General features: G+C 35.6%; 1 protein-coding gene across 7 annotated transcripts in view; it reads left to right on the forward strand.

Moving 5' to 3' along the window:
• The window catches only part of SMARCA1 (SWI/SNF related, matrix associated, actin dependent regulator of chromatin, subfamily a, member 1), a 67,429-nt gene that overhangs the window by 34,252 nt on the left and 9,766 nt on the right, over nt 1-23,411 (forward strand). For all 7 annotated transcript variants that reach the window (XM_037511973.2, XM_037511969.2, XM_037511978.2 and 4 more), the window contains 6 exons: nt 5,025-5,135; nt 5,394-5,507; nt 12,730-12,852; nt 15,410-15,542; nt 18,486-18,604; nt 18,737-18,949. In XM_037511973.2, the coding sequence (XP_037367870.1) occupies nt 5,025-5,135; nt 5,394-5,507; nt 12,730-12,852; nt 15,410-15,542; nt 18,486-18,604; nt 18,737-18,949 (813 nt within the window). The remainder of the gene's footprint in view (nt 1-5,024; nt 5,136-5,393; nt 5,508-12,729; nt 12,853-15,409; nt 15,543-18,485; nt 18,605-18,736; nt 18,950-23,411) is intronic.

Raw genomic sequence — 23,411 nt, forward strand, 5'->3', positions numbered from 1 at the left:
TTCTTTCCCTGTTCTAGGGGGTACAACCCTGAATCTCACATCACAGTTTTTAAAAGAAAAGTTTATTTTTAAGAGCATTTTTAGGTTCATAGCAACATCAAGTGAAAAATACAGAAAGTTCCATATACCTCCTACCCCCAAATATTCTCCTCAACTACCAGCATCCTGCACTGAGTGGTGCATTTGTCACAACCAAGCCTACACTAATACATCATTATCATTGTTGTGAACAATGTAAATGACCCATTGATTACATTAGTGTTTACTCTTGGTGTTGTACGTTCACTGGCTTTGTCTAAATGCATGATGACATACATCTACCATAACAGTGTCATACACAATAGTTTCACTGCCCTAAAATCCTCAGTGCTATAGTTATTCCCCTCTCTCCCAACCCTGGAAAGCATTGATCTTTTTACCATCTCCATAGTCTTACCTTTATGAGAATGTTATTTAGTTGGAATCACACAACAGGTAGATGTTGCACCTTGATGTCTTTTACTTAATAATATGCTTTTAAGGTTCCTCCATGTCTTTTCATGGCCAAATAATATTCCATTTTCTGGATGTACCATAGCTTATGTATCCATTTGCCTACTGAAAGACTTCTTGATCACTTCCAGATTTTGGCAACTAGGAATAAAACTGCCACAAACATCCCTGTGCAGGTTTTGTGTGGGCACAGATTATCAGCTCCTTTGATTAAGTACCAAAGAGCGTAATTGCTTGATCATATGGTAAGAGTTGTTTAGTTCTGTAAGAAATTGCCAACCTGTCCTTCAAGTAGCTGTACTATTTTGCACTGGCACCGGCAGTGAAGGAAACTATTCTATTGCCCCACATCCCCACCAGCTCTGGGTGCTGCAGCATTCTTATTTGCCATCTGTTTATCATTTTGGGGAAGTGTCTGTTCAGGTCTTTGGCCCATTTTTTAGATCAGGTTGCTGGTGTTTTTACTGCTGAGTTTAAAGAGTTCTTTGTGCATTTTGTATAACAATCCTTTATCAGAATGTGTCTAACAAGATTTTCTCCCAGTTTGTAACTTTTCTTGTCATTCTCTTGACCCACATTACATTTTCATTGCTTTATTTCCTTAGTCTCTTCTAATCTGTGAGAGTTCTCAGTCTTCCTTTGTCTTGTATGACCTTGACACTTTTTGAATCACATTGGTCAGTTATTTCATAGCTTCTCTCTCACTTGGGAGTTGTCTGACATGTTGTCATGATTTAATTGAGATGACACATTTTTGTCAAGGATGCCCTGGAAGGGGTGTTACATCCCCAGTGCATCATAGAAGGGAACGTTTCATGTTGCTGTGTTGTTACTGGAGATGTTAACTTTGATCACATTGTTAAGGCGGTATTTGCTGGATTTCTCTTCTATAGAGGTGTGATTTTCCCCTTTGCAATTGATAAAAATTTTGGGAGAAATATTTCTCAAACTTTTACCCATTGACTTTAGCATCTATTGATGGAATTTGCTTGCACCAGTTATCACTGTGTGTTTGCCTAATGATAATTTGTATTTCCTTTGCTCTTTCTACATTTGTTAATTGTGATTTTTTTCTAACGAAGAGCTTGCCCTTCTCCTATTAATTTACATAAGCATGGATATTTATTTTATGCTTTGAGTTATATTACAATTCTATTATTAATTTTATTAGTCAGTGTTCCATAAAGTCATATTTTGTAGCTGACAGAAGTGAATTTTATTAAAAAATTTATCCTTAGGTATTGATTTCATTGAAAAATGAGCCATTTCCGTTTCCATTGCAACTAGAATGCTGATAATACTTTGTTGCTATCATTATTTCTTATGGTTTTTAGTTTGACTCAAATCTCTGTGGTTGTTATATCTGTAACCTTAATTCAGACTGCTTATGTTTTATTTTGATGAGGTGGAGGTGGTGGCCTATATGCACAGGGTGGAAATTGCTTCTTAACATACTTTTTGGATCTCATTATGAGATACAAATTTTATTAATTTTACAATTATTGCTGCAGGTTTTTTGGTATTGAGTGTTTCATAATGTGGAAAAATGTTAAACAGTGAAGAGTCTAAATATCAGTGGAACTTCTTATCTATATTCTTAGAGGAAAATTAAACTTAGTAAAATACTTGTTTATTTCTAATATAACACATTTTCCTGTGCTTCTAAACTTAGCAAAATAATGATGCACAGGCATTGAGAAATTTTAATATAATTATGATGACTTGTGTTTTTATGATTGAATATCTGGCCATAATTGTTCTATCCAAAATCAGACTTTTTTCAGAATAATCTGAATTAAAATTATATTTTAATATCTTTTGTATTTTTAGATAGTTTCTTAAAATAGGCTTGAATTATCCTTTGAAGAGAATTGAAAACCTCTAAGAATGTTGTCTATACATAAATCATGAGAATTACACAATGAGATAGATTTTCATGTATGATTTGTTGACCCAGTTTTATTACTTAGCAACCATACCTGGTAAATTAAGTCATAATGACTGACAGTGTTCCTGAATAAATTAACCTGAATGCACTTGTATTAATATTCTCATCTCTAACAAAAAGTAACTCAGCGTGATTTATTTTACTTTCGAAAGTTCAGGGATTGATTTTTAATGCCTATTTTATATTTGCATATCTAGACATTTAAACAAGTGTAGATTAAATAGCAACATATATTAGTATTTTTGGGCCTCCCTGGTGGTGCAAGGGGTTAAATCTCAGCACTATGAAGGTATTGGCAGCCACTGTGGCATGAGTTTGATCCCCGGCCAGAGAGCTACCCACATGGCGCAGCTGACCTCTCCTGTCTCGCCTGCTGCTCCCCTTAGCAGTGTATTTCAGTCAATCCGCCTGTTCTGTTCCCCACTCTGTCTCTGGTCAGTCCTCTCACTCCCTGCACCTCTGGCTTGTACCCCAGTTCTTTTATACATAAAAAAATAAATCTTTAAAAAATATATATTAGTTTTAGAAAGTTAATTTAAATAATTATTGACTTATTTTCATCCCATTTGAGGCAAATGAAATATTCATTACTTAGAAAACATCTTCTCCATTACTATCATCTCATATTAATTCATCTGAGGGGGAAAAACAAAATTTACTTCACTCCTCTGGGTATTTCTCATTTCACATAATCCCACATTATTATAGCCATATCTCATAGGTTCAGAGTTAAAAGAGACCTTAAAAGCGAGCTTAAAAAGGTTTCACTTTTTTTTTTTGTAATTAAGAAATCCTGTGTAGTATCTTGGACAGTTTGAATGTGGTCATACTGGGGATCTTATTCCTGTCAGGATAGTTCATTTCATTGTCTTATATAGCCTCCTGGTTCTCAGAAAATGTGTTATTTGACATAACGATCCTTAATGGAAAATCTTATTTCACTCATCTTTGTATCTTTGACATTGACTTGCAAATAATACAATCGGTACTTTACATGTGTTAGACTATACTGAGTAGTAGTATGCCTTCCTCTGACTTTCCACATTGGTTTTAATTTTATGGACCAACTAAATCTTGTCCTCTTTTCTGTGTGATAGACTGCTCTATGTGAGGTTGCCACTGTTCTGTTTACCTGTAGTCTCTACTTCTTCAGACACTGTGAGATTGTGCACCTCCCTAGCCATCGTAGTTGTCTGAGTTTATAAAGCACTCTTAAAATATGATCTGAAGGTTCATACTCAATCCTTAGGTAAGATCAGACAGAGTGGGGCCATTCATGGCCGTTTTATGGCCTCTTTTAAGCCACTAAGTTCTTTTGTATAAAAGCACTAGGCTATGCATTGTAAAATAAAGAGAAATACTTGAAGTAGAAAATCATTCCTTCAGATTCCGGAATTTTGTATTGTCAGTTCTGGCTGTTGACTACTAAGTTATATTTTCTGACTGTATTGGAGGAAAGTTTTATGATGCTGCCAAATCATTGTTCACTTCCCTTTGGATGTTTCATAATGTATATTTAACTCTTGGCAGTTTATGCAATACTTTCATCTATATGGTCATATTTAATCCTCGGGCAGGGATTATTATTTCATTTGACAGAAGCAGAAAATAATTTCTATAAAGTTATACAGCTGAAAAAGTGACAGAGCCTGGTTTCAAATTCAGGTATTTCTGATTTCACTGAGTTTTCCCACAGACACCTTACCAAGAGGTCTCATTTTAAAATATCTCTTGATTTAGGATGGCTGTATTCTTGTGCTGTTGATTTTTGTCATTTACCATTTTCACCTATTTTCTAATTCATATACTTACCCTGTTACCAGAATCAATGTCCATCTTCTTCTGTGTTAGATACTGTATATTTATTTAGACATAAAATGCTAATCAGATTGCGCAAATTCGTCTGAGTTACTAAGGATAAACTAAGTTTTAAACCTAGTTTCAAGTAAGAAAGAAAATCATCTTTGTATTTAAACTTGGGTAAAGTAAATTTTGTATTTAAACTTGGGTGAGGTAAATTTTGTTTTTCCCCCTCAGATGAATTAATATGAGATGATAGTAATGGAGAAGATGTTTTCTAAGTAATGAATATTTCATTTGCCTCAAATGGGATGAAAATAAGTAAATAATTATTTAAAAGAAGTATCAGGTTTTGGAACTTCAGTTGTGTAATTGTGATTTTTAAAAAATATTTATTTATTTATGTATACTAGAACTGGGGTATAGGCCAGAGGTGTGGGGGTGAGAAGATTCACCAGAGAGAGAATGGGGAGAGGAGCAGGTGGATTGACTGAACTACATTGCTGAGGGGAGCAGCAGGCCAGACAGGAGAGGTCTGCTGTGCCGTGTGGATCAGCTCCCTGGCTGGGGATCGAACTTATGCTGTGCTGTAGTGGCTGGCAATAGCTTGACAGAACTGAGACTTTAACCCCTGTGCCACCAGGGAGGCCCAGTGTAATTGTGATTTATGAAGCAAGTGTTGATTTTCTCATGGTTTTGGATTTCTCATGCTTCTGCAACTTTGATGTGCTTGATTTTTATAAAATAGTTTGGAGTAATTAAAATCCTTGTTTGTCGTGTGTAGCTTGGAATGGTGGAGTGGATTGAACCTCCTAAACGAGAACGCAAAGCGAACTACGCTGTGGACGCCTACTTTAGAGAGGCTTTACGTGTCAGCGAACCAAAGGTTCCAAAGGTAAAACTGGATAAGACCAGCTTTTCTGTCTATCATTGAATGTCTTGTAATGTGGTCTGTGATGCAGATTCACTTACTTACATTGGTGCCAAATCCTATTCCCTCAGATTTTAACAATCAAGGAAAATAATTGATATGGTCCACCCACTTAAATGGATTCCGTTGTATTTATTTTTCTAAATATAAAATAAATAGCCAAAGATATGTTTTCTTTGTATGCTAAAAGCAAAGTGTATGTAATGCATGTCATCCCCACAGGCTCCACGACCTCCAAAACAGCCAAATGTTCAGGATTTTCAGTTTTTCCCACCACGTTTATTTGAGCTCCTGGAAAAGGAAATTCTTTATTACAGGAAGACAATAGGCTATAAGGTAATTTTTACTTAGTAAAATACAATCTTTTAAGCTATTGTAATCTAGTAAAGTAGACTGTATCCTATGCTTGTAAGAAAACATAAAAGTAAATTACAGTAGTGGTATCTTTAAAATCAAGGAGGTTTAACTAGGTGTAAAACCTGAAATTACTGAGTGACCAGTAGGGTCATCACTAGATGGAATTAGTGGATAAATATGTAAAATTTCAACAAGTAATAACAGCAATAATAATAACAAGCTAATATTAGTGCTTGTATAGTCAGAAAATATGTAAGGAAAATAGCTGGTACAACAGTATATTTAATTAGAAATGGAAGCGTGGCACACAGTAGGACATTTTTGATCATTTTACTTAATATGACTAACAAATAATATTTTTGTGTTTATTGCTCATAGGTTGATGAAAGCCCTGTTGGTGGTTAGTAAATTGTTATCATGTAGGTGTTCAAGATAAACATTACCCTTTGTTTGGTATCTCTATAGTCCGCATGGAAGGGACACTATTTGGTATTTGTCTTTCTCTTTCTGACTGACTTCGATTTTTAAATCCTAGAAAGCTGACTATAGAACTGAGGCTACCATAGCAGGAGGGGTGTGTGAGAACAGCAGACTTTGGAGATGTATGGACTGTGTGTGCTTCGGTGGTGGGTGCAGTGTAGTAATAATACTTGAAAGACAAGAGGCTGTGTCTAAAACACAAATAACGATATAAACCAATGTTACCTCAAAAAAAGGATAAACCTGATAATGAATTACATCATTTTAAAGGGACCCTTTGGAATTCAAAATTCTTATATATGTATATAAGGACCCCATTTTAGTGAATAAAATTTAATGTTTGTCACACTAAATGCCTTAATGAGAGATTAATCATACCACAATATTTCTGTGTGACTTCCTGGTAGATGGAACTGGGTAACCAGACCTATAATCATTAGTAGTAGAAACAAAATTTTAAAAACATCAGCACTTATAGTTTTACTGGGTTCTGTTTTATGAATTGGAAGCTGTGTTTGAAATTTATTTTGTGAAATTTTATCACAAGTGGAACAAGGCCTAATATCTTGACTAGTAGGCGTAATGTGTGCAGAGAAGCTCCATATATATAAGATATTTTTGGTTATTTATATTTTGGAAGTGGAGTGGAATCTCTAGAGTGTTTTTACCATTTGTCCAGAGCGGGAACATTGCCATTTGAAACAGAACTAAAAAGCTTTGCAACTTCCTCTTCATTTACCAAAGGTTAAGTATATAGATATAAATTAGGAACAAGAAATTTTAAATGATTCTAAGTGAGTAGTTATAATACAGTTAGGGAAATGTGATTAAATTTGAATGTATTCAAGCAACAGTACTGAACAAAATCCTTCTCAGTTGTAAAGGAGTAAAGGAATAACCATGGTTGTACATTCAAACCAGGCCTCAAAGCAATTTCAAAATTTAAGAATAATGTTATAGCAGAAGAAACAGGGAAATTTATAGGTTTCTAATGTAAAATAAGGGAGAGTGCTCAGTGGACTATGGTGAAGGATTATTGGTGCTTTGGTGTGGTGTGTGGTGTGATAACATTTATTTGTAGGTGTATGAAACTGTGCACCTAAAACATGTATGGTGTTGTAACTCAATGTTACCTCACAAATAAGCATAATTTAAAAAGAACAAAATGTAAAAGAAAAGCAGTACAATTACTAAAGTAGTAAGATTTCATATAATATTTCACTAAGGGTTATTTCTTTTTGAAACTTTTAATCGACTATTATTAGTGCAACTTGAAAGGAAAATTAGTTGAAATATTAGACTTCAGCTAGTTATCAACCAAATATCTGTGAAGAGCATTTTATAATTTATAGAATGCTTTATTAACCACATACTCATTTGATTTCTAATAACCCTGTGAGGTGGGTGTTACTACCACATCCATATGGTATGGGAGGAAAGTAAAGTTCAGAGAGGTTAAACAGTTTGTTCAGGGTTGTGTAGTTAACAGTCACCTAGGGTGATGTCTCAAATTCAGGGTCAGAGTGTTCAGATGGTATGCTGTTTCCACTCTGGCATTCCTGGCTGTTTCGGCGTGTGACATAACCCTGCTGCTTTCTGCAGTCCTAAATAAGGGCTGTGTTTACAGTGATTTAACATGTTGTTTGGGAGGTGAGACAAATGGTAGTCAAGTAGTAGCAATAAAAAAATCATCTCTGCTGATATAACTGTTTATTCTCCTTCTTTGGAGACACTGAAATTCTGTTCCCTGTGAAAATACAGTGCCCACCACATTCTGACCACAGCCTGGCCTTAACATAAACAGTGCCTTTCATTATAGTTTGCGGTTAGAGGTGAGGTCTTAAAATGGCTGGTTGACCATGGCCAACTGAAGGAAATGGAGGAGAGAGGAAACCTTAGAAGAGGGATGAAGGAAGCAACAGCTGTGTAAGGTAGTAGAAAGGAGGAAGGTATAAGAAGAGAGAAAAAGGATGAATGAAGGCAGGGGGCATGGCCTGTTGTCCATGTTCTGCCACCCTACGCTTCCTCTCATCTCCCAAAAAAAGTGACAGGAGAGGGAAAATGAGCAACAGGAGAACCTTTTCCATTGAATACATATTTATTAAGTACCCTTCGGTGCCAGATCCTATGCCAAGCACTGGGGAGAAACAAGGGACTGAATAAGACAGAAAAGGTTCCTCAGTGCACAGAACTTGTATTTTAATGGAGGTGGCAGACATGAAGCAGGTACCACAGCATAATGACACTATTACTTGTTTCAGTGTTACAAAGGATGCTACAAAGGAGTGCAGTGGGGTACCTAACGTGGCAGGGAGATTGGGGAAGTGGTCCCTAAGGAAGTGTCGGTAAAGCCGAGACCAGAGAGATGCACAGGAATTAGCCAAGTGGGGTGTGGGAGAGAGGATCTTATGGAGACAGAAACCCAAGTGCTAAGGCGTTGCGGTAAGAAGGAAGTCGGCCCCTTGAGGAACTGAAAGAGAGCCAGTGTTGCTAGGTGAGGAGAGTGGATATGAGTGGATAGTATTGGATCATGTGGAGCATCAGGCATTACTTCTAAGGCATATTAATGAGGCTGCACTTCAACTTTAGAGTAAGGTAAAACCATTGAGTTATTTTTCAGGCAGAGGGGTGAGTGGATGGTGAAAAGATAGTAACAGATGCTTATTTAGTCCTTACCTCTGTAGCTTATTGTTCAGAGTTCTTTAAAAAGATAAGCTTCTCACCCCTCATCCTCATAACAACCTTGAAACTACATCCTATTTTACAGGTGGGGAAACTGAGGCATAGAGAGGTTGAATAATTTACCCTTAGCAATTTGCTCAAAGACCAACAACTTATGAGTGGTAGTGCATGATCCAATTTACATTTTTTAAAGATCACTCTGGCTGCGAAGTGGAGAATGGCATCTTGATCCAGGGGAAACCAGCCAGGAGGCTGTTGAAGTATCAAGACGCAAGATGGTGGTAGCTTGGGGTGTGGTGGTTGTGGTGGGGAAAATTGACCCCTTACCATTCTACTCCTAACCGTGTGCTCTCCTCGGCCTTATTCTGGATTGCTTCTGCACTGTTTTTAATATTTGCCGTCATCCGCCCAGTGCACATTTAGCTGAGTATTTATGAGACAAAAAAGAATACATTTTGGATGTTGGTTCTTTTTGAGCCTGTCTCTTCATTCTTTTCCAGGAGTTACAGACCTGAGCTAAGGGGGGCACTTTAATTGGGTGGGTTTCGTGTTTGGCTTTAGAGTGTAGACAGATGAGGAAGGCATGTTAATCATCTACAAAAATTTCCTTTGGAGAATGATGTGATACTGATCATTGTTTGGTGTATCTTCTGACATTGATTCCAACCCCCTCCCCAAAAGCCCAGAAAACTTACCAGATCCACAAAATGAAAGGAGCAATAGTAGATTCTCCTGCTGTTGGTGGAGTTGCCTAGCTGGAAGTTCCTGCTAGTTTCTCTGAAGGGGATGCTTTCCCCCCTTTGTGTTTAAATGATAGTCTGGAGGAGAGAGGTATCTGTAATTGGAAGCACTTTGGTAAGGGCATCATTGTGTCCATTGGGAGTGTCCCTTGTCATCTTCTGTTACGACTTTGGGGTGAGGCTGGTGAGGGACTCAGTTCGGAAGCAGTTAGTAAAGCACATTTTTCCTGCAGGTCTTCTTATTTGCATTTTTATTTTCTATTTTGCTTTTCTCCTCTAATATTCAGTACAACAAGGTCACGGCAGTATCACTATAATAAGATCTGGAGTTAGAGTTCTTTGTTTTGCCCTGGCCACTTGGTGGATAGCTGTGCCAATTCTCCCCATTATCTGAACTTTGACTATGTTGCAAGTTAGACATTTTCAGAAGCTTCATGGCTTTTATGACTTAAATGATTTAATACATTTAAGCAGTCACACCATTGAAATCTTTACATTGGAAGAGAATGGCTTAATTGAAATTTTAATCATAGAATCAAAAAAATTCAGAATACTTAGAAATTCCAGTGAATCTAACACCTGGAGTGGAAGGGTTTTGCCATGTTTGAAGCTAAAGAAAGCTATAGAACATTCAAACATTTACCTTCAACAAAGAATTGTTTAGGGATAGATACAGGCATTTGACAAAGTGGAGAAGTTCTATAATCACGGCCAGTTTTAGTCTTGTGTCATTGTGGGTCACCTGGTAGAACTAAGTAACAGCGAGCTGATTGCACGCTACTGCTTTCATTTTCTGTGCTGTCACTTTTAATTCAGTAGTCCATATTTCTATGAAATGGTTGTTAAAACTCCCGTTGAGAATCAAGACTGAAAAAAGTTTTTCACCTCTCCATGAAGCACACCTCGTATTCGCAAATCCCTTAGGGCCTGACTAGAAGTCCAAATAATAATTGACATGTTTCCTTTTGAAGGATAACTTTTTGTATATTGTAACTCTATGAAGAGTGGCTGGGGGTCCCCAGGAGGACAATATGAGTATCCAAGATACCTTGTAGGTGTCTGTTTAGGACTACGGGTCTGTAATTTGTGTACTGAATTCTTTTTTTTTTTTTTTTAAAGATTTATTTATTTATTTATACAAGCACTGGGTACAGTCAGAAGCGCAGGAGGGTGAGAGAATTCACCAGAGTCAGAGCGGAGGGCAGAACAGGCAGACTAATGAAGTACACTGCTGAGGGGAACAGCGGGCGGCAGGGGAGGACTGCGCGCCATATGGGACCCTCGCCCAGTGGCTGGGGATCGAACCGGCGCTTCAGAGGCTGTCGGCAGCTTTGCAACCCAGCAATCAACCGCTATGCCACCGGGGAGGCCCTGTACTGAATTCTTATTAGCACTTTGAAATCACTTTGAAAAGCTTACTGCTGATAAGAATCTCATGAAGTAAAAAAAGAATTTATTTAAAAAATTTATGAATATTAAGAAGAGAATTTTTTTGCAGAAGGAGATAGCAGAATTTAGGAATTTTAAGTCATTTCATATTCTAAAAATTTTAGTAGCTGTGTAGTTGAGTAACTCCTAGAATGGAAATTATAAAAATAGCATTGATTGCGTATTTCTGAAGTTTTACTGTATTGAAAATATTGTTAGTTGATATGGAAGGAGTGATCTGCTATGGATCCTAAAATGTAATGGTAGGGTATTGTATTCTGATTTTGCTTTTTTAAAAAAAAAAATTATGCATAGAAGAACTGGGTTGTAGGCCAGAGGTCTGGGGGGTGAGAGGATTCACCAGAGACAGAGTGAGGAGCAGAACAGGCAGATGGACTGAAATGCAATGCTGAGAAGAGGTCTTTTGCATAATATGTGGGTCAGCTCCAGGCCATAACAATGATAGTGGTTGAGACTTAACCCTTATGCCACCAGGGAGGCCCTGATTTTGTTTTTAATAACATTAAAGGGGAATATGTTTAGTAATGAGGAAATTACATATGATAAAACAGTTTATCTTGTGTGTGGCTATTTTATTCATTTTCTGTGATAAAATTAGATGACAATGAAATATTTAATTTTATTAAAACGTGGTTTGTTGGACATGGAAGGTTTCCTCTTGAATTAATGTTTTTGTGTCCTTTGGGTAGATTCCTAGGAGTGGAATTGCTGGGTCATATGGTAGGTCCTGTTTTAGTGTTTTGAGGACCCTCCACATAGTTTCCATAGTGGCTGGATCAGTGTGCATTCCCACCAGCAGTGTGAGAGGGTGCCATTTTCTCCACATCCTCACCAGCATTTGTTGCCATTTTTTAATATGGACCATTCTCACCGGTGTGAGGTGGTGTCTCATTGTGGTTTTGATTTGCATTTCCCTGATGATAAATGATATACCTTTTTTTCATATACCTGTTGACCATTTGCATTTCTTATGTGAACAAGTGTCTTTTTACCTCTTCTGCCCATTTTTTTGAGTGGATGGTTTGCTTTGTTTTTGTTTTTTTTTTTTTTTTTTAGTTGTGTAAACTCTGGTTGTATTTGTACATGGTGACACACTGGGGCTCCTGGGGCTACAGTTTTGAGATGCAAGTGATTGGCTGCTTGCTTCATTGAAGAGCTAAACTCTTAATATTTTGAACTTGAGCTCTCTTCTCCATTGTCATTGTATCTGTTTATTCTGTCCATTGGTCTTTGCAGGCTCCATCACAGCTGTTTCTGTGCTCTGTTCCCCTTCTCCATTTCCACTTAAATACATTCTCTCTCATGCGTGCTCCCTCTCTCTCCCTGACCTCTTCACAATTTTGCATTATCTTGCCTGTTCTTCCATACTTTGCACTTGTGAATGCTTTCCCTTTTCATATCCTGGGGAAAATTAAAAGCAATCCTTTCTTTTTGCACAATGAACTGATCAGAACCGGAGCATTGGAAGCGATCTTAAGGTGAGTTGCCTCTTCTCCACCCTGGCGTCTGTATTGGCAGGTCACTAGGAGCTCTTTTTGTGCTGCCAGAACTTTTTGTTTCTTCTGGGACTTGAGGTTTTATTGTGTAGTTGGTTTTGGGAATGATGAGACTATGCAGTATAAATTTAGAATATAATGTGGCACTTAGCAATGGGTTTATCTCTAAGATACCATGTAGCACATTCAAGGATGATTGTGCTAATAGCTTGATAGTAAGAATGTGGATAGGATCTTGTGTTGCCCTGGTGTGACTTTCTATTGTATGTTGTTCTCAGAATGCTAAAGATCAATATGTGTGTACATACTCCTAATTAATTTTTGTCACCAGTTTACTCATCTCTTTATTTATAGGTCCCAAGGAATCCTGATATTCCAAATCCAGCTCTGGCTCAAAGAGAGGAACAAAAAAAGATTGATGGAGCTGAACCTCTTACATCAGAAGAGACCGAAGAAAAGGAAAAGCTTCTCATACAAGTAAAATATTTTACATGGCTGAAATACTTATAGTGAACCAATACAAAATAGAAAATATTGGGCCTCCCTGGTGGCACAGGGATTAAAGTCTCAGCACTCTCAAGCTATCACCAGCCACTGCGGTTTGAGTTAAACAGTTCGATCCCCAGCCAGGGAGCTGACCCACATGGCATAGCAGACCTCTCCTGTGTCGCCCGCTGCTCCCCTCAGTGGTGTATTTCAGTCAATCCGCCTGTTCTGTTCCCCACTCTGTCTCTGGTAAATCCTCTTACCCTCTCGCACATCTGGCCTATACCCCAGTTCTTGGATGCATAAATAAAAATAAATCTTTGAAAAAAAACAAAGTAGAAAATATTGACCACACTTATGTTTTACTGTATGGCCCTAGTACCCTGATTGAACAGACCAACAAAACTCAGGGTATTTTGTAAATTTACTTTTAAATCAGAGATCTGCATTTATTATCTCTTTTACGCAATATATTTAAAAATACTAGAAAATGCATAAATTCAGAATATAAATGTCAATTATTAGAAATGAGACATACATTTTATGAATTTTAGTAAGGTGAGTTAATCCACATAGGAATTCAATAGATAATCAGTACTAGCATACTTTAAAATTTTTTAATTTATTTTATTTATTGATGACAATTATCCTGTGGAATTATTATATACTAATTTTTAGTTATGGAATAATTTTATAAATCTCAAAATGTTATTTATCCTTTCCTAGAAAGAGTTTTAATACAATAATCAGATTTCTGAAACTTTCCTGGGTGATCATTGTGTAATTAAAAGTAATCATTATTAAATAAGGGACATTTCCATTTGAAGAAAATAGTAATGCTTTTTAGTCATTTTTGCTTCAGTGAGTTTTATGGGTACCATACTTCCAAAATAATTTGTAGAAGATAAAAAAATGTTATGGCAAAGACACCTTGCAAAATAATAAACAAAAATGTGTATTGTACAATACCATCTTGGCATAGAAAGTTGTCAGCGAGATTTACTTATTCAATAATTTTTTTTGAACAATATGCAAGGTATAGTACTGGGAAATTTTTCACATTCTTTGCTAAAAAGTAGTTTATATATTTTTGTCTTACTTGTTACACGGAGTCTTTGTTATAGCATGTGATTTTATTGAATACATTTTTACAAATTACATAAGTTTTGGAGCCAAATGCTTGTAAGTCAAAGTTTAGTTTGAAACTATAATTGCACTTGGGTGAACTAGGACTTAAATACAAAATAATGTAAAAAAATTACATATTTGTGTTTTATTTCAAATTTTAATTCCTAAACACAAAAATAAATTATGGTCCTAGAATGCTACATGCCCTGCAGAATATTGTGAGTGTACAGAATACGATGAGTATGCAGTCTCAACTGATAAATTGCTTTAATTTGTAATTAGGAATACATTTTTTACCTCTACTATAGTGGTTTCATCTTTAATCATTTTTTGAAACTTTAATCTTTGCTCTTTTTTTAAGATTTATTTATTTATACAAGCACTGGGTACAGTCAGAAGCACGGGAGGGTGAGAGAATTCACCAGGGCCAGAGCGGGGAACAGAACAGGCAGACTGATGAAATACACTGCTGAGGGGAGCAGCGGGCTTGACAGGAGAGGTCTACGTGCCATGTGGGACCCTCGCTGGTGGCTGCGGATCGAACCAGCGCCGCAGAGGCTGTGGGCAGCCTCGCAGTCCAGTGCTCAACTGCTGCACCACCAGGGGAGGCCCTTTAATCATCTTTTGATCCTACTCTAAATTACATTTTTTAAAAGTCATGGCAGTACAAAGGAGCAAGATGTGGGGCCATCTGAAGTCTTTATCAACTAAAGGGTAGGATAGAGTTTTGCACTGTCTAGGGCTTCACGCTTTTGTGGGTTGAGGCATGAGGAGTGGGAAACAAGTTCTTGGTCTTATGACTTCCATGCAGATCCTATCAAAGAGATTTTAAACACTCATTGTTTAAACTATTCTTTAGTAAAGAAATTGGGTGGACCCATTAACATTCTGTTTATGGAAATTCTATTTATGGATACAATTTTGAACAAAAATTATTTGTAGTACTTTGAGGTAATATAAAGAGCTACAGAAATTTTCCTGCATTTTCTTTTTTTTCCCTCTACTTTCTTATTTAATGCACCTACATTCCTCTCCTAGTTTACATGGGAACAGACCTGTGGGGGGAAAAGCCATTGAAGTACGAGAATGTGAGGACTTAAGCATTTATATCAACATTTGTATTTTAATGTGGTAGGCATCTATAAAATATGAAATTAAAAACTTACACAATATCTTGGAACTATAAATCAGTTTTAGTACTTGGAGAGAACTGCATTCTCTTCATGATAGAAAAGCAGTTATTTTTATGATAACTCCCTCAACTTTTGATGCCACATAAAATACCTGAGATTTTATAAGGAGGAACATTTGAAGTCTTTTAAACTGTTTTTAAAGTAGCATTGTATAGAAGTTAGTAGAACAATAAATTTTGGATGTATTCATTTAACCTCTATTGATCATCCTTAATTTTTGTTCACAGGGATTCACAAACTGGACTAAGCGAGATTTCAATCAGTTTATTAAAGCTAATGAGAAGTATGGGAGAGATGACATAGATAACATAGCTCGAGAGGTGGAGGGCAAATCCCCTGAGGAGGTCATGGAGTATTCAGGTTTGTTTAAACCTCAAATATGATATTTAACTATAACCTCATTTCTTTACTGTCAACTTAATTGTACCTTTGTTCAAAGATCTTCTAAACATTTATGAATAAAACATAGGTGCAGGTAAAATTCTAATTATATTTCCATGAAAAGATGACAAGATTTATAAAGAAAAACGCTAATAGTTACAAAGTCTGTAAAGCTCTCATAAAACAAGGGTGCTATTGGATGAACATTGACAAAATATATTTCTACCTTTTGCACCTCTGGAATTTGGTCTTCTTTTGGTCAAGTTAAATCTCAAAATGAGACTTCAGTTTCAGCAGATTGAATTAGTGCCTTTCTAGGTCATTCTTGAAATAGTTTCCATTAGACACTTTTAGATCCTCAAACACCCTCAAGGTTCCAATCTACCCCAGACAGGTCATGTAGATTCCTTTACTTGATGCAAGCTGCAGTAGATCTAGAAAGACTGTTTGAATACACATGTTGCTTGATCCTAGAATCATCTTCCTCTCTCACTTATCTGTGTCTTTGATCTTTACCAAAACTAGATTAGCTATTGAAGTGTATGTAGTGAGTACTGAGTCTTACATCACATTCCGCCTCAGGCCTCTGAAATATCTTGTCAAAAATAGGTAAATATGTCCACCATAAATTCTCTAGGTTAAACATAGAAAGTTTCTAATTTCCAAATAGGTTGAGTTCTCATATTTTGTCTGAATATCAGCTGTTCAGAATGTAGAACATTTTTTTCCCTGTAAGAATAATGTTGCAAAGTTGGTTTAGGTTTCTATGCTAAGACCTCCAAGCTTGTTTAGTTTTAATAACTGAATTTCTGTGTTTTGCAATGAAAAATATTGGGGAGGAAACATAATAATAAATAAAAACTATTACAGGCTAGGAACAGCTTTAATTTATTTATAGCTTTAATTTATAGTGCTGGTGGTTGAAGAAATTCAAGTTTAATTGGAGAACAGGTACTTTTTTTCACTTTGGGAAATCTGAAAGGATGGTAATAGGCACTTTGGAGGTCGATTGTATTGAGGTTCTGTTTTGTATAGTGACATCAAGTTTGTGAACTGCCTTTTCCTTGAATCTAGCATAACAGTACTAATACTCTTCTTAAAAAATATTTGTAAAAATTTTTAATAGTTTTTTCTTTTAATTGTGGTAACATTAGGGTTCTCCCCATCAGGTATCACCATTGTAGGGTACCTGCCACCAAATTACCCATAGTCCTTCACCACAGTCCATTGTGCTTCCTTCCTTCCCTCTCTCTTCCTACTCCTCCCGCATCCTGCCCCCTTTTGGATGCTTCAGTTCTGTAGTCAGTTTTCAAGGATTAGCTTTTAGGGTTGTCTTTCTCTGGTTCTTAATTTGGTCTCTCTATGTCCCACATATTAGTGACACCAGCTGGTATTTATCTTTCTTCTTCTGACTTATTTCACTTAAGATTGTCGCTTCCAACTCCTTCCATGTTGCTGCAAATGTCATGAGTTTACCTTTTTTAATCACTGAGTAGTAGTATTCCATTGTGTCTTGATATCTTCTTGATCTACTCATCTGTTTTGGGACACTTAGGTTGTTTCCATATCTTAGCCATTGTAAATAGTGCTGCTGTGAACATAGGGGTGCAGGTTTTCTTTCTAATTAGTGTTTTTTTAGTAGATACCTAGGAGTGGAATTGCTGTGTGGTATGAGAGACCTCCACACTAATTTCCACAAGGGGTAGACCAGTCCACATTCACACCAGGAATGTAAGAGGATTCCCTTTTCTTTACACCTTCACCAGCACTTGTTGTTTCTGGTCATTTTGATAAACTTTGTTACATAAGTTTAGGGCATTTGGGGAATGAGGAAAGGGAAAATAGGGAAAAGAAATTTTAGCAGCAACAGTTGAATGCAAAGAGTGTAAAAGGCTATATGCACAGAGATTTTCTGAAGTTGAATTTCCTTCAAAATGGCATCAGCGTGTATAACATTGCAACAAAAAAGTGATTCAAAAAGATACCATGTCATATGTTCTCTCAAATTTGACTCCAAATGGCATATCTAGCTTAGGACATGTTTGCTAGGGCCATGCCAGAGGATGAGGAGATTGGAATGGGTGTATATAGTTGGTTGCAATAAAAGAAGAAATGTGTACAGTTAGCTGTTTGTGACTATTTTATATTTACAGATACTCATATAGGTTTACTGAATAAGTGAGAAATGAACAGAGGTGCTTACAAAAATCAGAGAGTGCTACCTGACCTTTCTTGATAGCCTCTGAAAGTGAAAAGTTAGAGAAGTAGAGTATGTCATTGAAAGAACTTTCACTGAAGTCGTAAAGTGTGACATTAGTGCAATTAGATTATTTGGTTTGTTTGTAAAATTTGGATGACTTTTTATTTTTAAGAGAAAAGGCTATTCCAAGAAACTCTGAAAAACAAGTGTAGGTCATTGGAAATATTCTAACAGCAGTGAGCGGCTCCACAAGTGAAATAACAGTTTCAGTAGAAATGGCTGTTTCATAGGAAAAGGTCGAATGACCTGTTGATAATGGTGTCATCGTTGGTTTTGCTTGCTGGGAAGCTGTGTTCCCATAACTTTTAATGGCCACCCTCTTTCCTGTTTCACTTTTACGTGTGTGGTCCCTTTTATATTATGTTTGAATAAAATCATAGTTTAAATCAGTATCTGTGGTATTCTTTGGCATCTTAGTCATTGGGATGGATAACTAAAAATTTAATAAAAGGAAAATTGCTAACCTAAAGCCTTCTTGTTCAGGTTTGAGCTTTAAATGAAAAGTTAGGGGTATTATATAGATAGAGATATACACAAATGAACCAGAATCTTAATTTTAAACAGTATAATTCTCTGTCTTTTTCTGTTAATTCTTTATTCTACGCTTCTTTGACTTCATTTGCTTAAGACAATCATATTGTAAAGTAATAACTGTTTTCCAGCTGTATTTTGGGAACGTTGCAATGAATTACAGGACATTGAGAAAATTATGGCTCAGATTGAACGTGGAGAAGCAAGAATTCAACGGAGGATCAGTATCAAGAAAGCCCTGGATGCCAAAGTACTTTGTTTCATAATTGTCAATTGTTACCAATTGTCAAATTGTTATTAGATTATTTTTATTGATAGGATGATTAGCGCTAACTTATCGTTGCACATTTAGTGAAAAGCACTATTTTGCTTAAATCCACAGATTGCAAGATACAAGGCTCCATTTCATCAGTTGCGTATTCAATATGGAGCTAGTAAAGGAAAGAACTATACTGAGGAAGAAGATAGATTCTTGATTTGTATGTTACACAAAATGGGCTTTGATAGAGAAAACGTGTATGAAGAGTTAAGACAGTGTGTGCGGAATGCTCCTCAGTTTAGATTTGACTGGTTTATCAAGTCTAGAACTGCCATGGTATGTATTCCTTTCTAATTTGTTCCAACTTTTTATTTTGAAAAATTTCAAGCATCTGTCTTCACATAGATTCTCTTGTTAGTATTTTGCCAATTCGTTAATATTTTACCACATTAGTTTCCTCCTACCCATATATTGTATTATCTCTCTATATAATATGCTTTGTATTTTGAAATACAGAAACATCTTCTATATTCAGAAATAGGTGATTTAATATTCCTGAGTATTGCGTATCTTTGTTTCTGGACCAAGTTGAAGACATGAGCATTCACCTCAAATTCTTCAGCATTCCTCCCTAGAAATAAGAACTTTTTCCTAAATAACCACAATACTGTTATCCTACCTGAAAATGTTAACATTAATTCTGGAATGTCATCTAATATATAGTTCATGTACAAAACTTTCACTTGCCCCCAAAGTGTCTTTCACAGCTGTTTTTTAAAATTGCCTATCTAGTAAGGGGGCTCATATTGCATTTGGTTGTGAATCTCTAGTCTCTTTCAAGCTCCAACTTTTTACTTTTCACCACAGTGACTAGACTACTTATTGTGTAGAATGTACCATATTTATCTCATTGTTTATTGTTCAAACTCAGGTTAAACATTTTGTGCAAGAACGTGATGTGACGTACTTATTACATCACATCAGGCAATCAGGAGGTACATTAGGTCAGATTGTCCTTTCTTGGCGATTTGAAGTTTGATCTCTTTGTTAATATGATGATCACTAGCTCTTTCTATTTTAAATGTACATTTTCTCCTTTGTAATTAGTCAGGTGGTACTTGAAAATGTGTGACTGACTTAAGGATTTATTTTTAATGAAAAGGAATCTCTGCTTAAGTTGAGTCTTTTTAAAACTATTAAGAGACTGGGAATATTTAAGTAGAAGAGATATTTTATTTTAACTTCATCAATTTACTGTTATTTTCAGGTGTGAGTTGTGTTCCTGGTAAATTCTAGTGCTACTTAACAGTGTTTATGATGAGCTTGAATTAAGTGCTACATTTAATGTTGACAGTATCAGCCTTTTGTCAGTCAAGGAAATTAGACAAAATGGTTTTATACAGTCTAAAAATTAAAAGTAACCAGAAACCAACAACCCAAGCATTGAACAGTTTTCTTAAGGCATTCCCATCCATCATAAATATTCTATTGACCAAAAGTTCATAGAGGTGCAAAGCAATGCTTAATATTTTGTCTACTCATTTTATCTTTTCGATTCAAGTTGAACAAAAAGTAAAGAAAAAATGAAGTTGCTATATATTGAAGACACTAATTTGGGTGGATGTTTTAGAAGGTATTTCTTAAGAGTGTAACAGAGTTGGAGTGTTCTTGAATTGTCATTAGAATGTGCCTGTGAAGTTTCTGGAATACATGCTACTAGAAGACCTAGCAAATACTTTGGATCAAGCCAGGATTCAAAAGGAAATAGAGCAGTTGGAATGATGAATCAATTGAATCTTGCACCGTAGTGTTGAATAGGGAGGTTTGTAAAGTGTTATACTTGTACCAAGGAATATGAAAACGTATTTATCTTAGCAATACATAATACAAAGAATTGAGAAAAGAATAAAAAAGATAAAAATCTGTGGGATGAAGGATGGAGGTTGGATGTAGGGAAGAGTTATTTGATAGGGTTCTTTGGGAAGTTAAAATAGATTATTGAAAAACAATGTAGAATAGCTTTTCTATTGGCTTTGAAAATGGGAATCTGTTTTGACTGAAGACTTTGGAAGTGAGCTTGTTGGCCTTTCAAGGTGCCTTCTAGCTCAGTGTATGATCATGTTTAGTAGAGAACTTCTTTGAAAGGCCAAGCATTTAAATTTTTTTAGCCATTTGGGTTTTATATGTATAATGCCCTAATTTAGAGCAGTATTAACAGCTTGTAAGAGACAAATGCTTCCCTGCATTTGTCGATGAATGTTTTAGATCATACATGCCCTTTTAGGTGATAGAACAGTTGTTGAAATTTGAATATAATTTCAGTGATATTTTAGTAATTTTTAGAAAGGTTGAAAGTTTAATGCTGTTTTCAGTTTTCTGGAATCATTAAACTGAAAGCGGTAGGAAGAAATAGGTTTGAAAGTGCAAGGAAAATCTTACACTATCTATAATATGAATATGACTCTGGAACTACATAACCTTATTTTATTGTCTAAGAAAAACCCTGGTGTATTATTCACAACCACTAGATGTCTCTGAACTCCCTTGTAAAGAATTTTGCCTCCATCTTCTTCTATAAAACGTTTACCTCTTTCGTTACCACGAGACAGAAATCTGTAATGTATATTTTGGCAAAGAGCAGATATTAGTTATGTAGTTGATTGTAAAACAAAACCTTTATTTTGTCTGTTAAAAAATGATATGCCTCTGCCCTTAACCACCTTCTGAAAGGGAGAATTTATGATTTCTAAAGAATATTTTAAAAAATACGTTTATTTCATATTTAAATATTTTAATCAATGTTTTTTTTTTTGTTTGTTTTTTCAATCACACTATTTTTATTTCCCTCCTAGTTAATGGATAATTTTTGCTTACATTTCTGGATTTAGAATATAGGTAATGTATTTTAAGATATGTACATATTTGAACCATCTTTTAAAAGTATTTCATGATAATATTAATCACAAAGGAACTAAAGAAATGGATTTTTAATGTTCCTGGATGATCTCTTTCTCCCCTCTTTTAAAATCATTGTTCTTGTTTCAGTGAGTCGTATCCACAGTCAAGGATAAGAAACTTCCCCCTTGAAAGAGGCAGTTGTGATTTCCAAAATTAAAATACTTTGTTTCATTAAAAGTGCCCTCTTCAGAAATATAGGGGATGTAATTTGATTCATTATGTGAGTTTGTCACTGTGTTGAAATGAAAATTGTACTAATGATTAAACTTTAAATTTAGCTTGCTGAAGAATCTATCTGTAAAAATACAATATTACTTAAAGATGACTCTTCTTTCTCAGGGACACAAGAAAATAATGTGTTAGAAGAAAAGAGAGAAAAGTAGATACCTTAGTGGTTATATTTTATTCAGATGTCTCCAAGTACAAAATTCCTGGCTTCTGACTTAGCTAACAGGCTTAAAGTACTTAAAGGCATGAACCTCCACTTTTAAATATGCCTAACTTTGAAAGCCTTTAGGTAAAGGTTTGAAGATTTCTTTGAGGCTCTTCTCCTTTTAAAAATGCTGGCTATACAAAAGAGAAAATGAGGTTTAGTTCCATTTCTCTGTGCTAAAAAGATTGTGATTTCTTTCTCTGAGTACTCGTGTGGTCTTTAAGTAAGTAATCAGTCTCTATTGAACTACATAAACAAGTAGGAAGGATATGATCAAGTTACATTTTTTAAGCTCAGAGCATTTGAATGGCCCAGCTTTTCGGTAGAAAATATCTTTTCTAAGAAAAATATCTTACAATGGGGGTCGTAGTCTCAAGACATTCAATAAGAGACTTAAAAGGAGCTTTACCAAATGGCTATAAGAGAAAATGATACTACGCTGCATTTACATGATACCCTTTATATGCCCTTGCCAATCCCTTTACTAATGATAGCTCATTAATTTTCTTGCCATTCCTTGTAGGGAATGGACATCAGGGTACTATCTCCGTTCATTTGGTGACAGACTAACGTTACTGGGAGATTTGAGAAGTGTCTGAGAGGAGCAAAATGATGCAGCACTTGTCTCAGTTTACTGCAGAGGACTTGTGGAAAGTACTTGTTTAATTAGTAATTCCTTAGACCTTCTTAAGTCCTTCTAAGTACTAACAGGAGAAAAAACAGAGTTGAGCTTTCTGAGATAAAAGAACATTTCTTCATGTAACCATTTATTACTTTATTTGCAGCATTGCTTTGACTCTTTAATTGTGGCTAAAAAGTTGTAGTGTGGTAACATAGATATGAAGGTGTGAAATTACTCCCCTAAATCATATCTGGCAGTATAAACCAATGTTACCTTAAAAAAGAAAACAAAAACCTGTGGCTTTTAACTTCTGGGAAGCTTTTTTCTTTCCTCATCTAGCCAGCTCTGGAAACTGTGTGCATTGCCTGTGGCCATGTATGTTGGAATTGAATGAAAGTAGCAGTAATTAGTTACTGCAATTACCTTGTTTTTGTGGAGTTTCAATGAACTTTTCTGATAGCATCTCCCAAAGTGAATCACACACTGTTGTTCACAACACAATACAGATTTTATGTTGTTACTGTGTGTTTTCAAACCACAACTTTATTACTAATGAAAGTGCTCCTTATTTAAAATCAAATGACATGCCCTATTAGAATTTTAGGAGCAAAAATATTAAAATATTTTTAGAAAATATCACTCTAATTTTTTATTAGCTTGCTTCTTTTTTATAGGTTTATCAGTGATAATAAATGTTAATTATGTTATTAGTTCAGCACAGGATATTTTATAAGCTATCTGTCCCGTCAAACAAGGATTTTCTTTATAATTTAGTAAAATGAAAG

The sequence above is a fragment of the Talpa occidentalis genome, unplaced genomic scaffold (genome assembly GCF_014898055.3).
Source record: "Talpa occidentalis isolate TD23 unplaced genomic scaffold, MPIMG_talOcc4v2.1 talOcc4.15, whole genome shotgun sequence".
Lineage (NCBI taxonomy): Eukaryota > Metazoa > Chordata > Mammalia > Eulipotyphla > Talpidae > Talpa > Talpa occidentalis.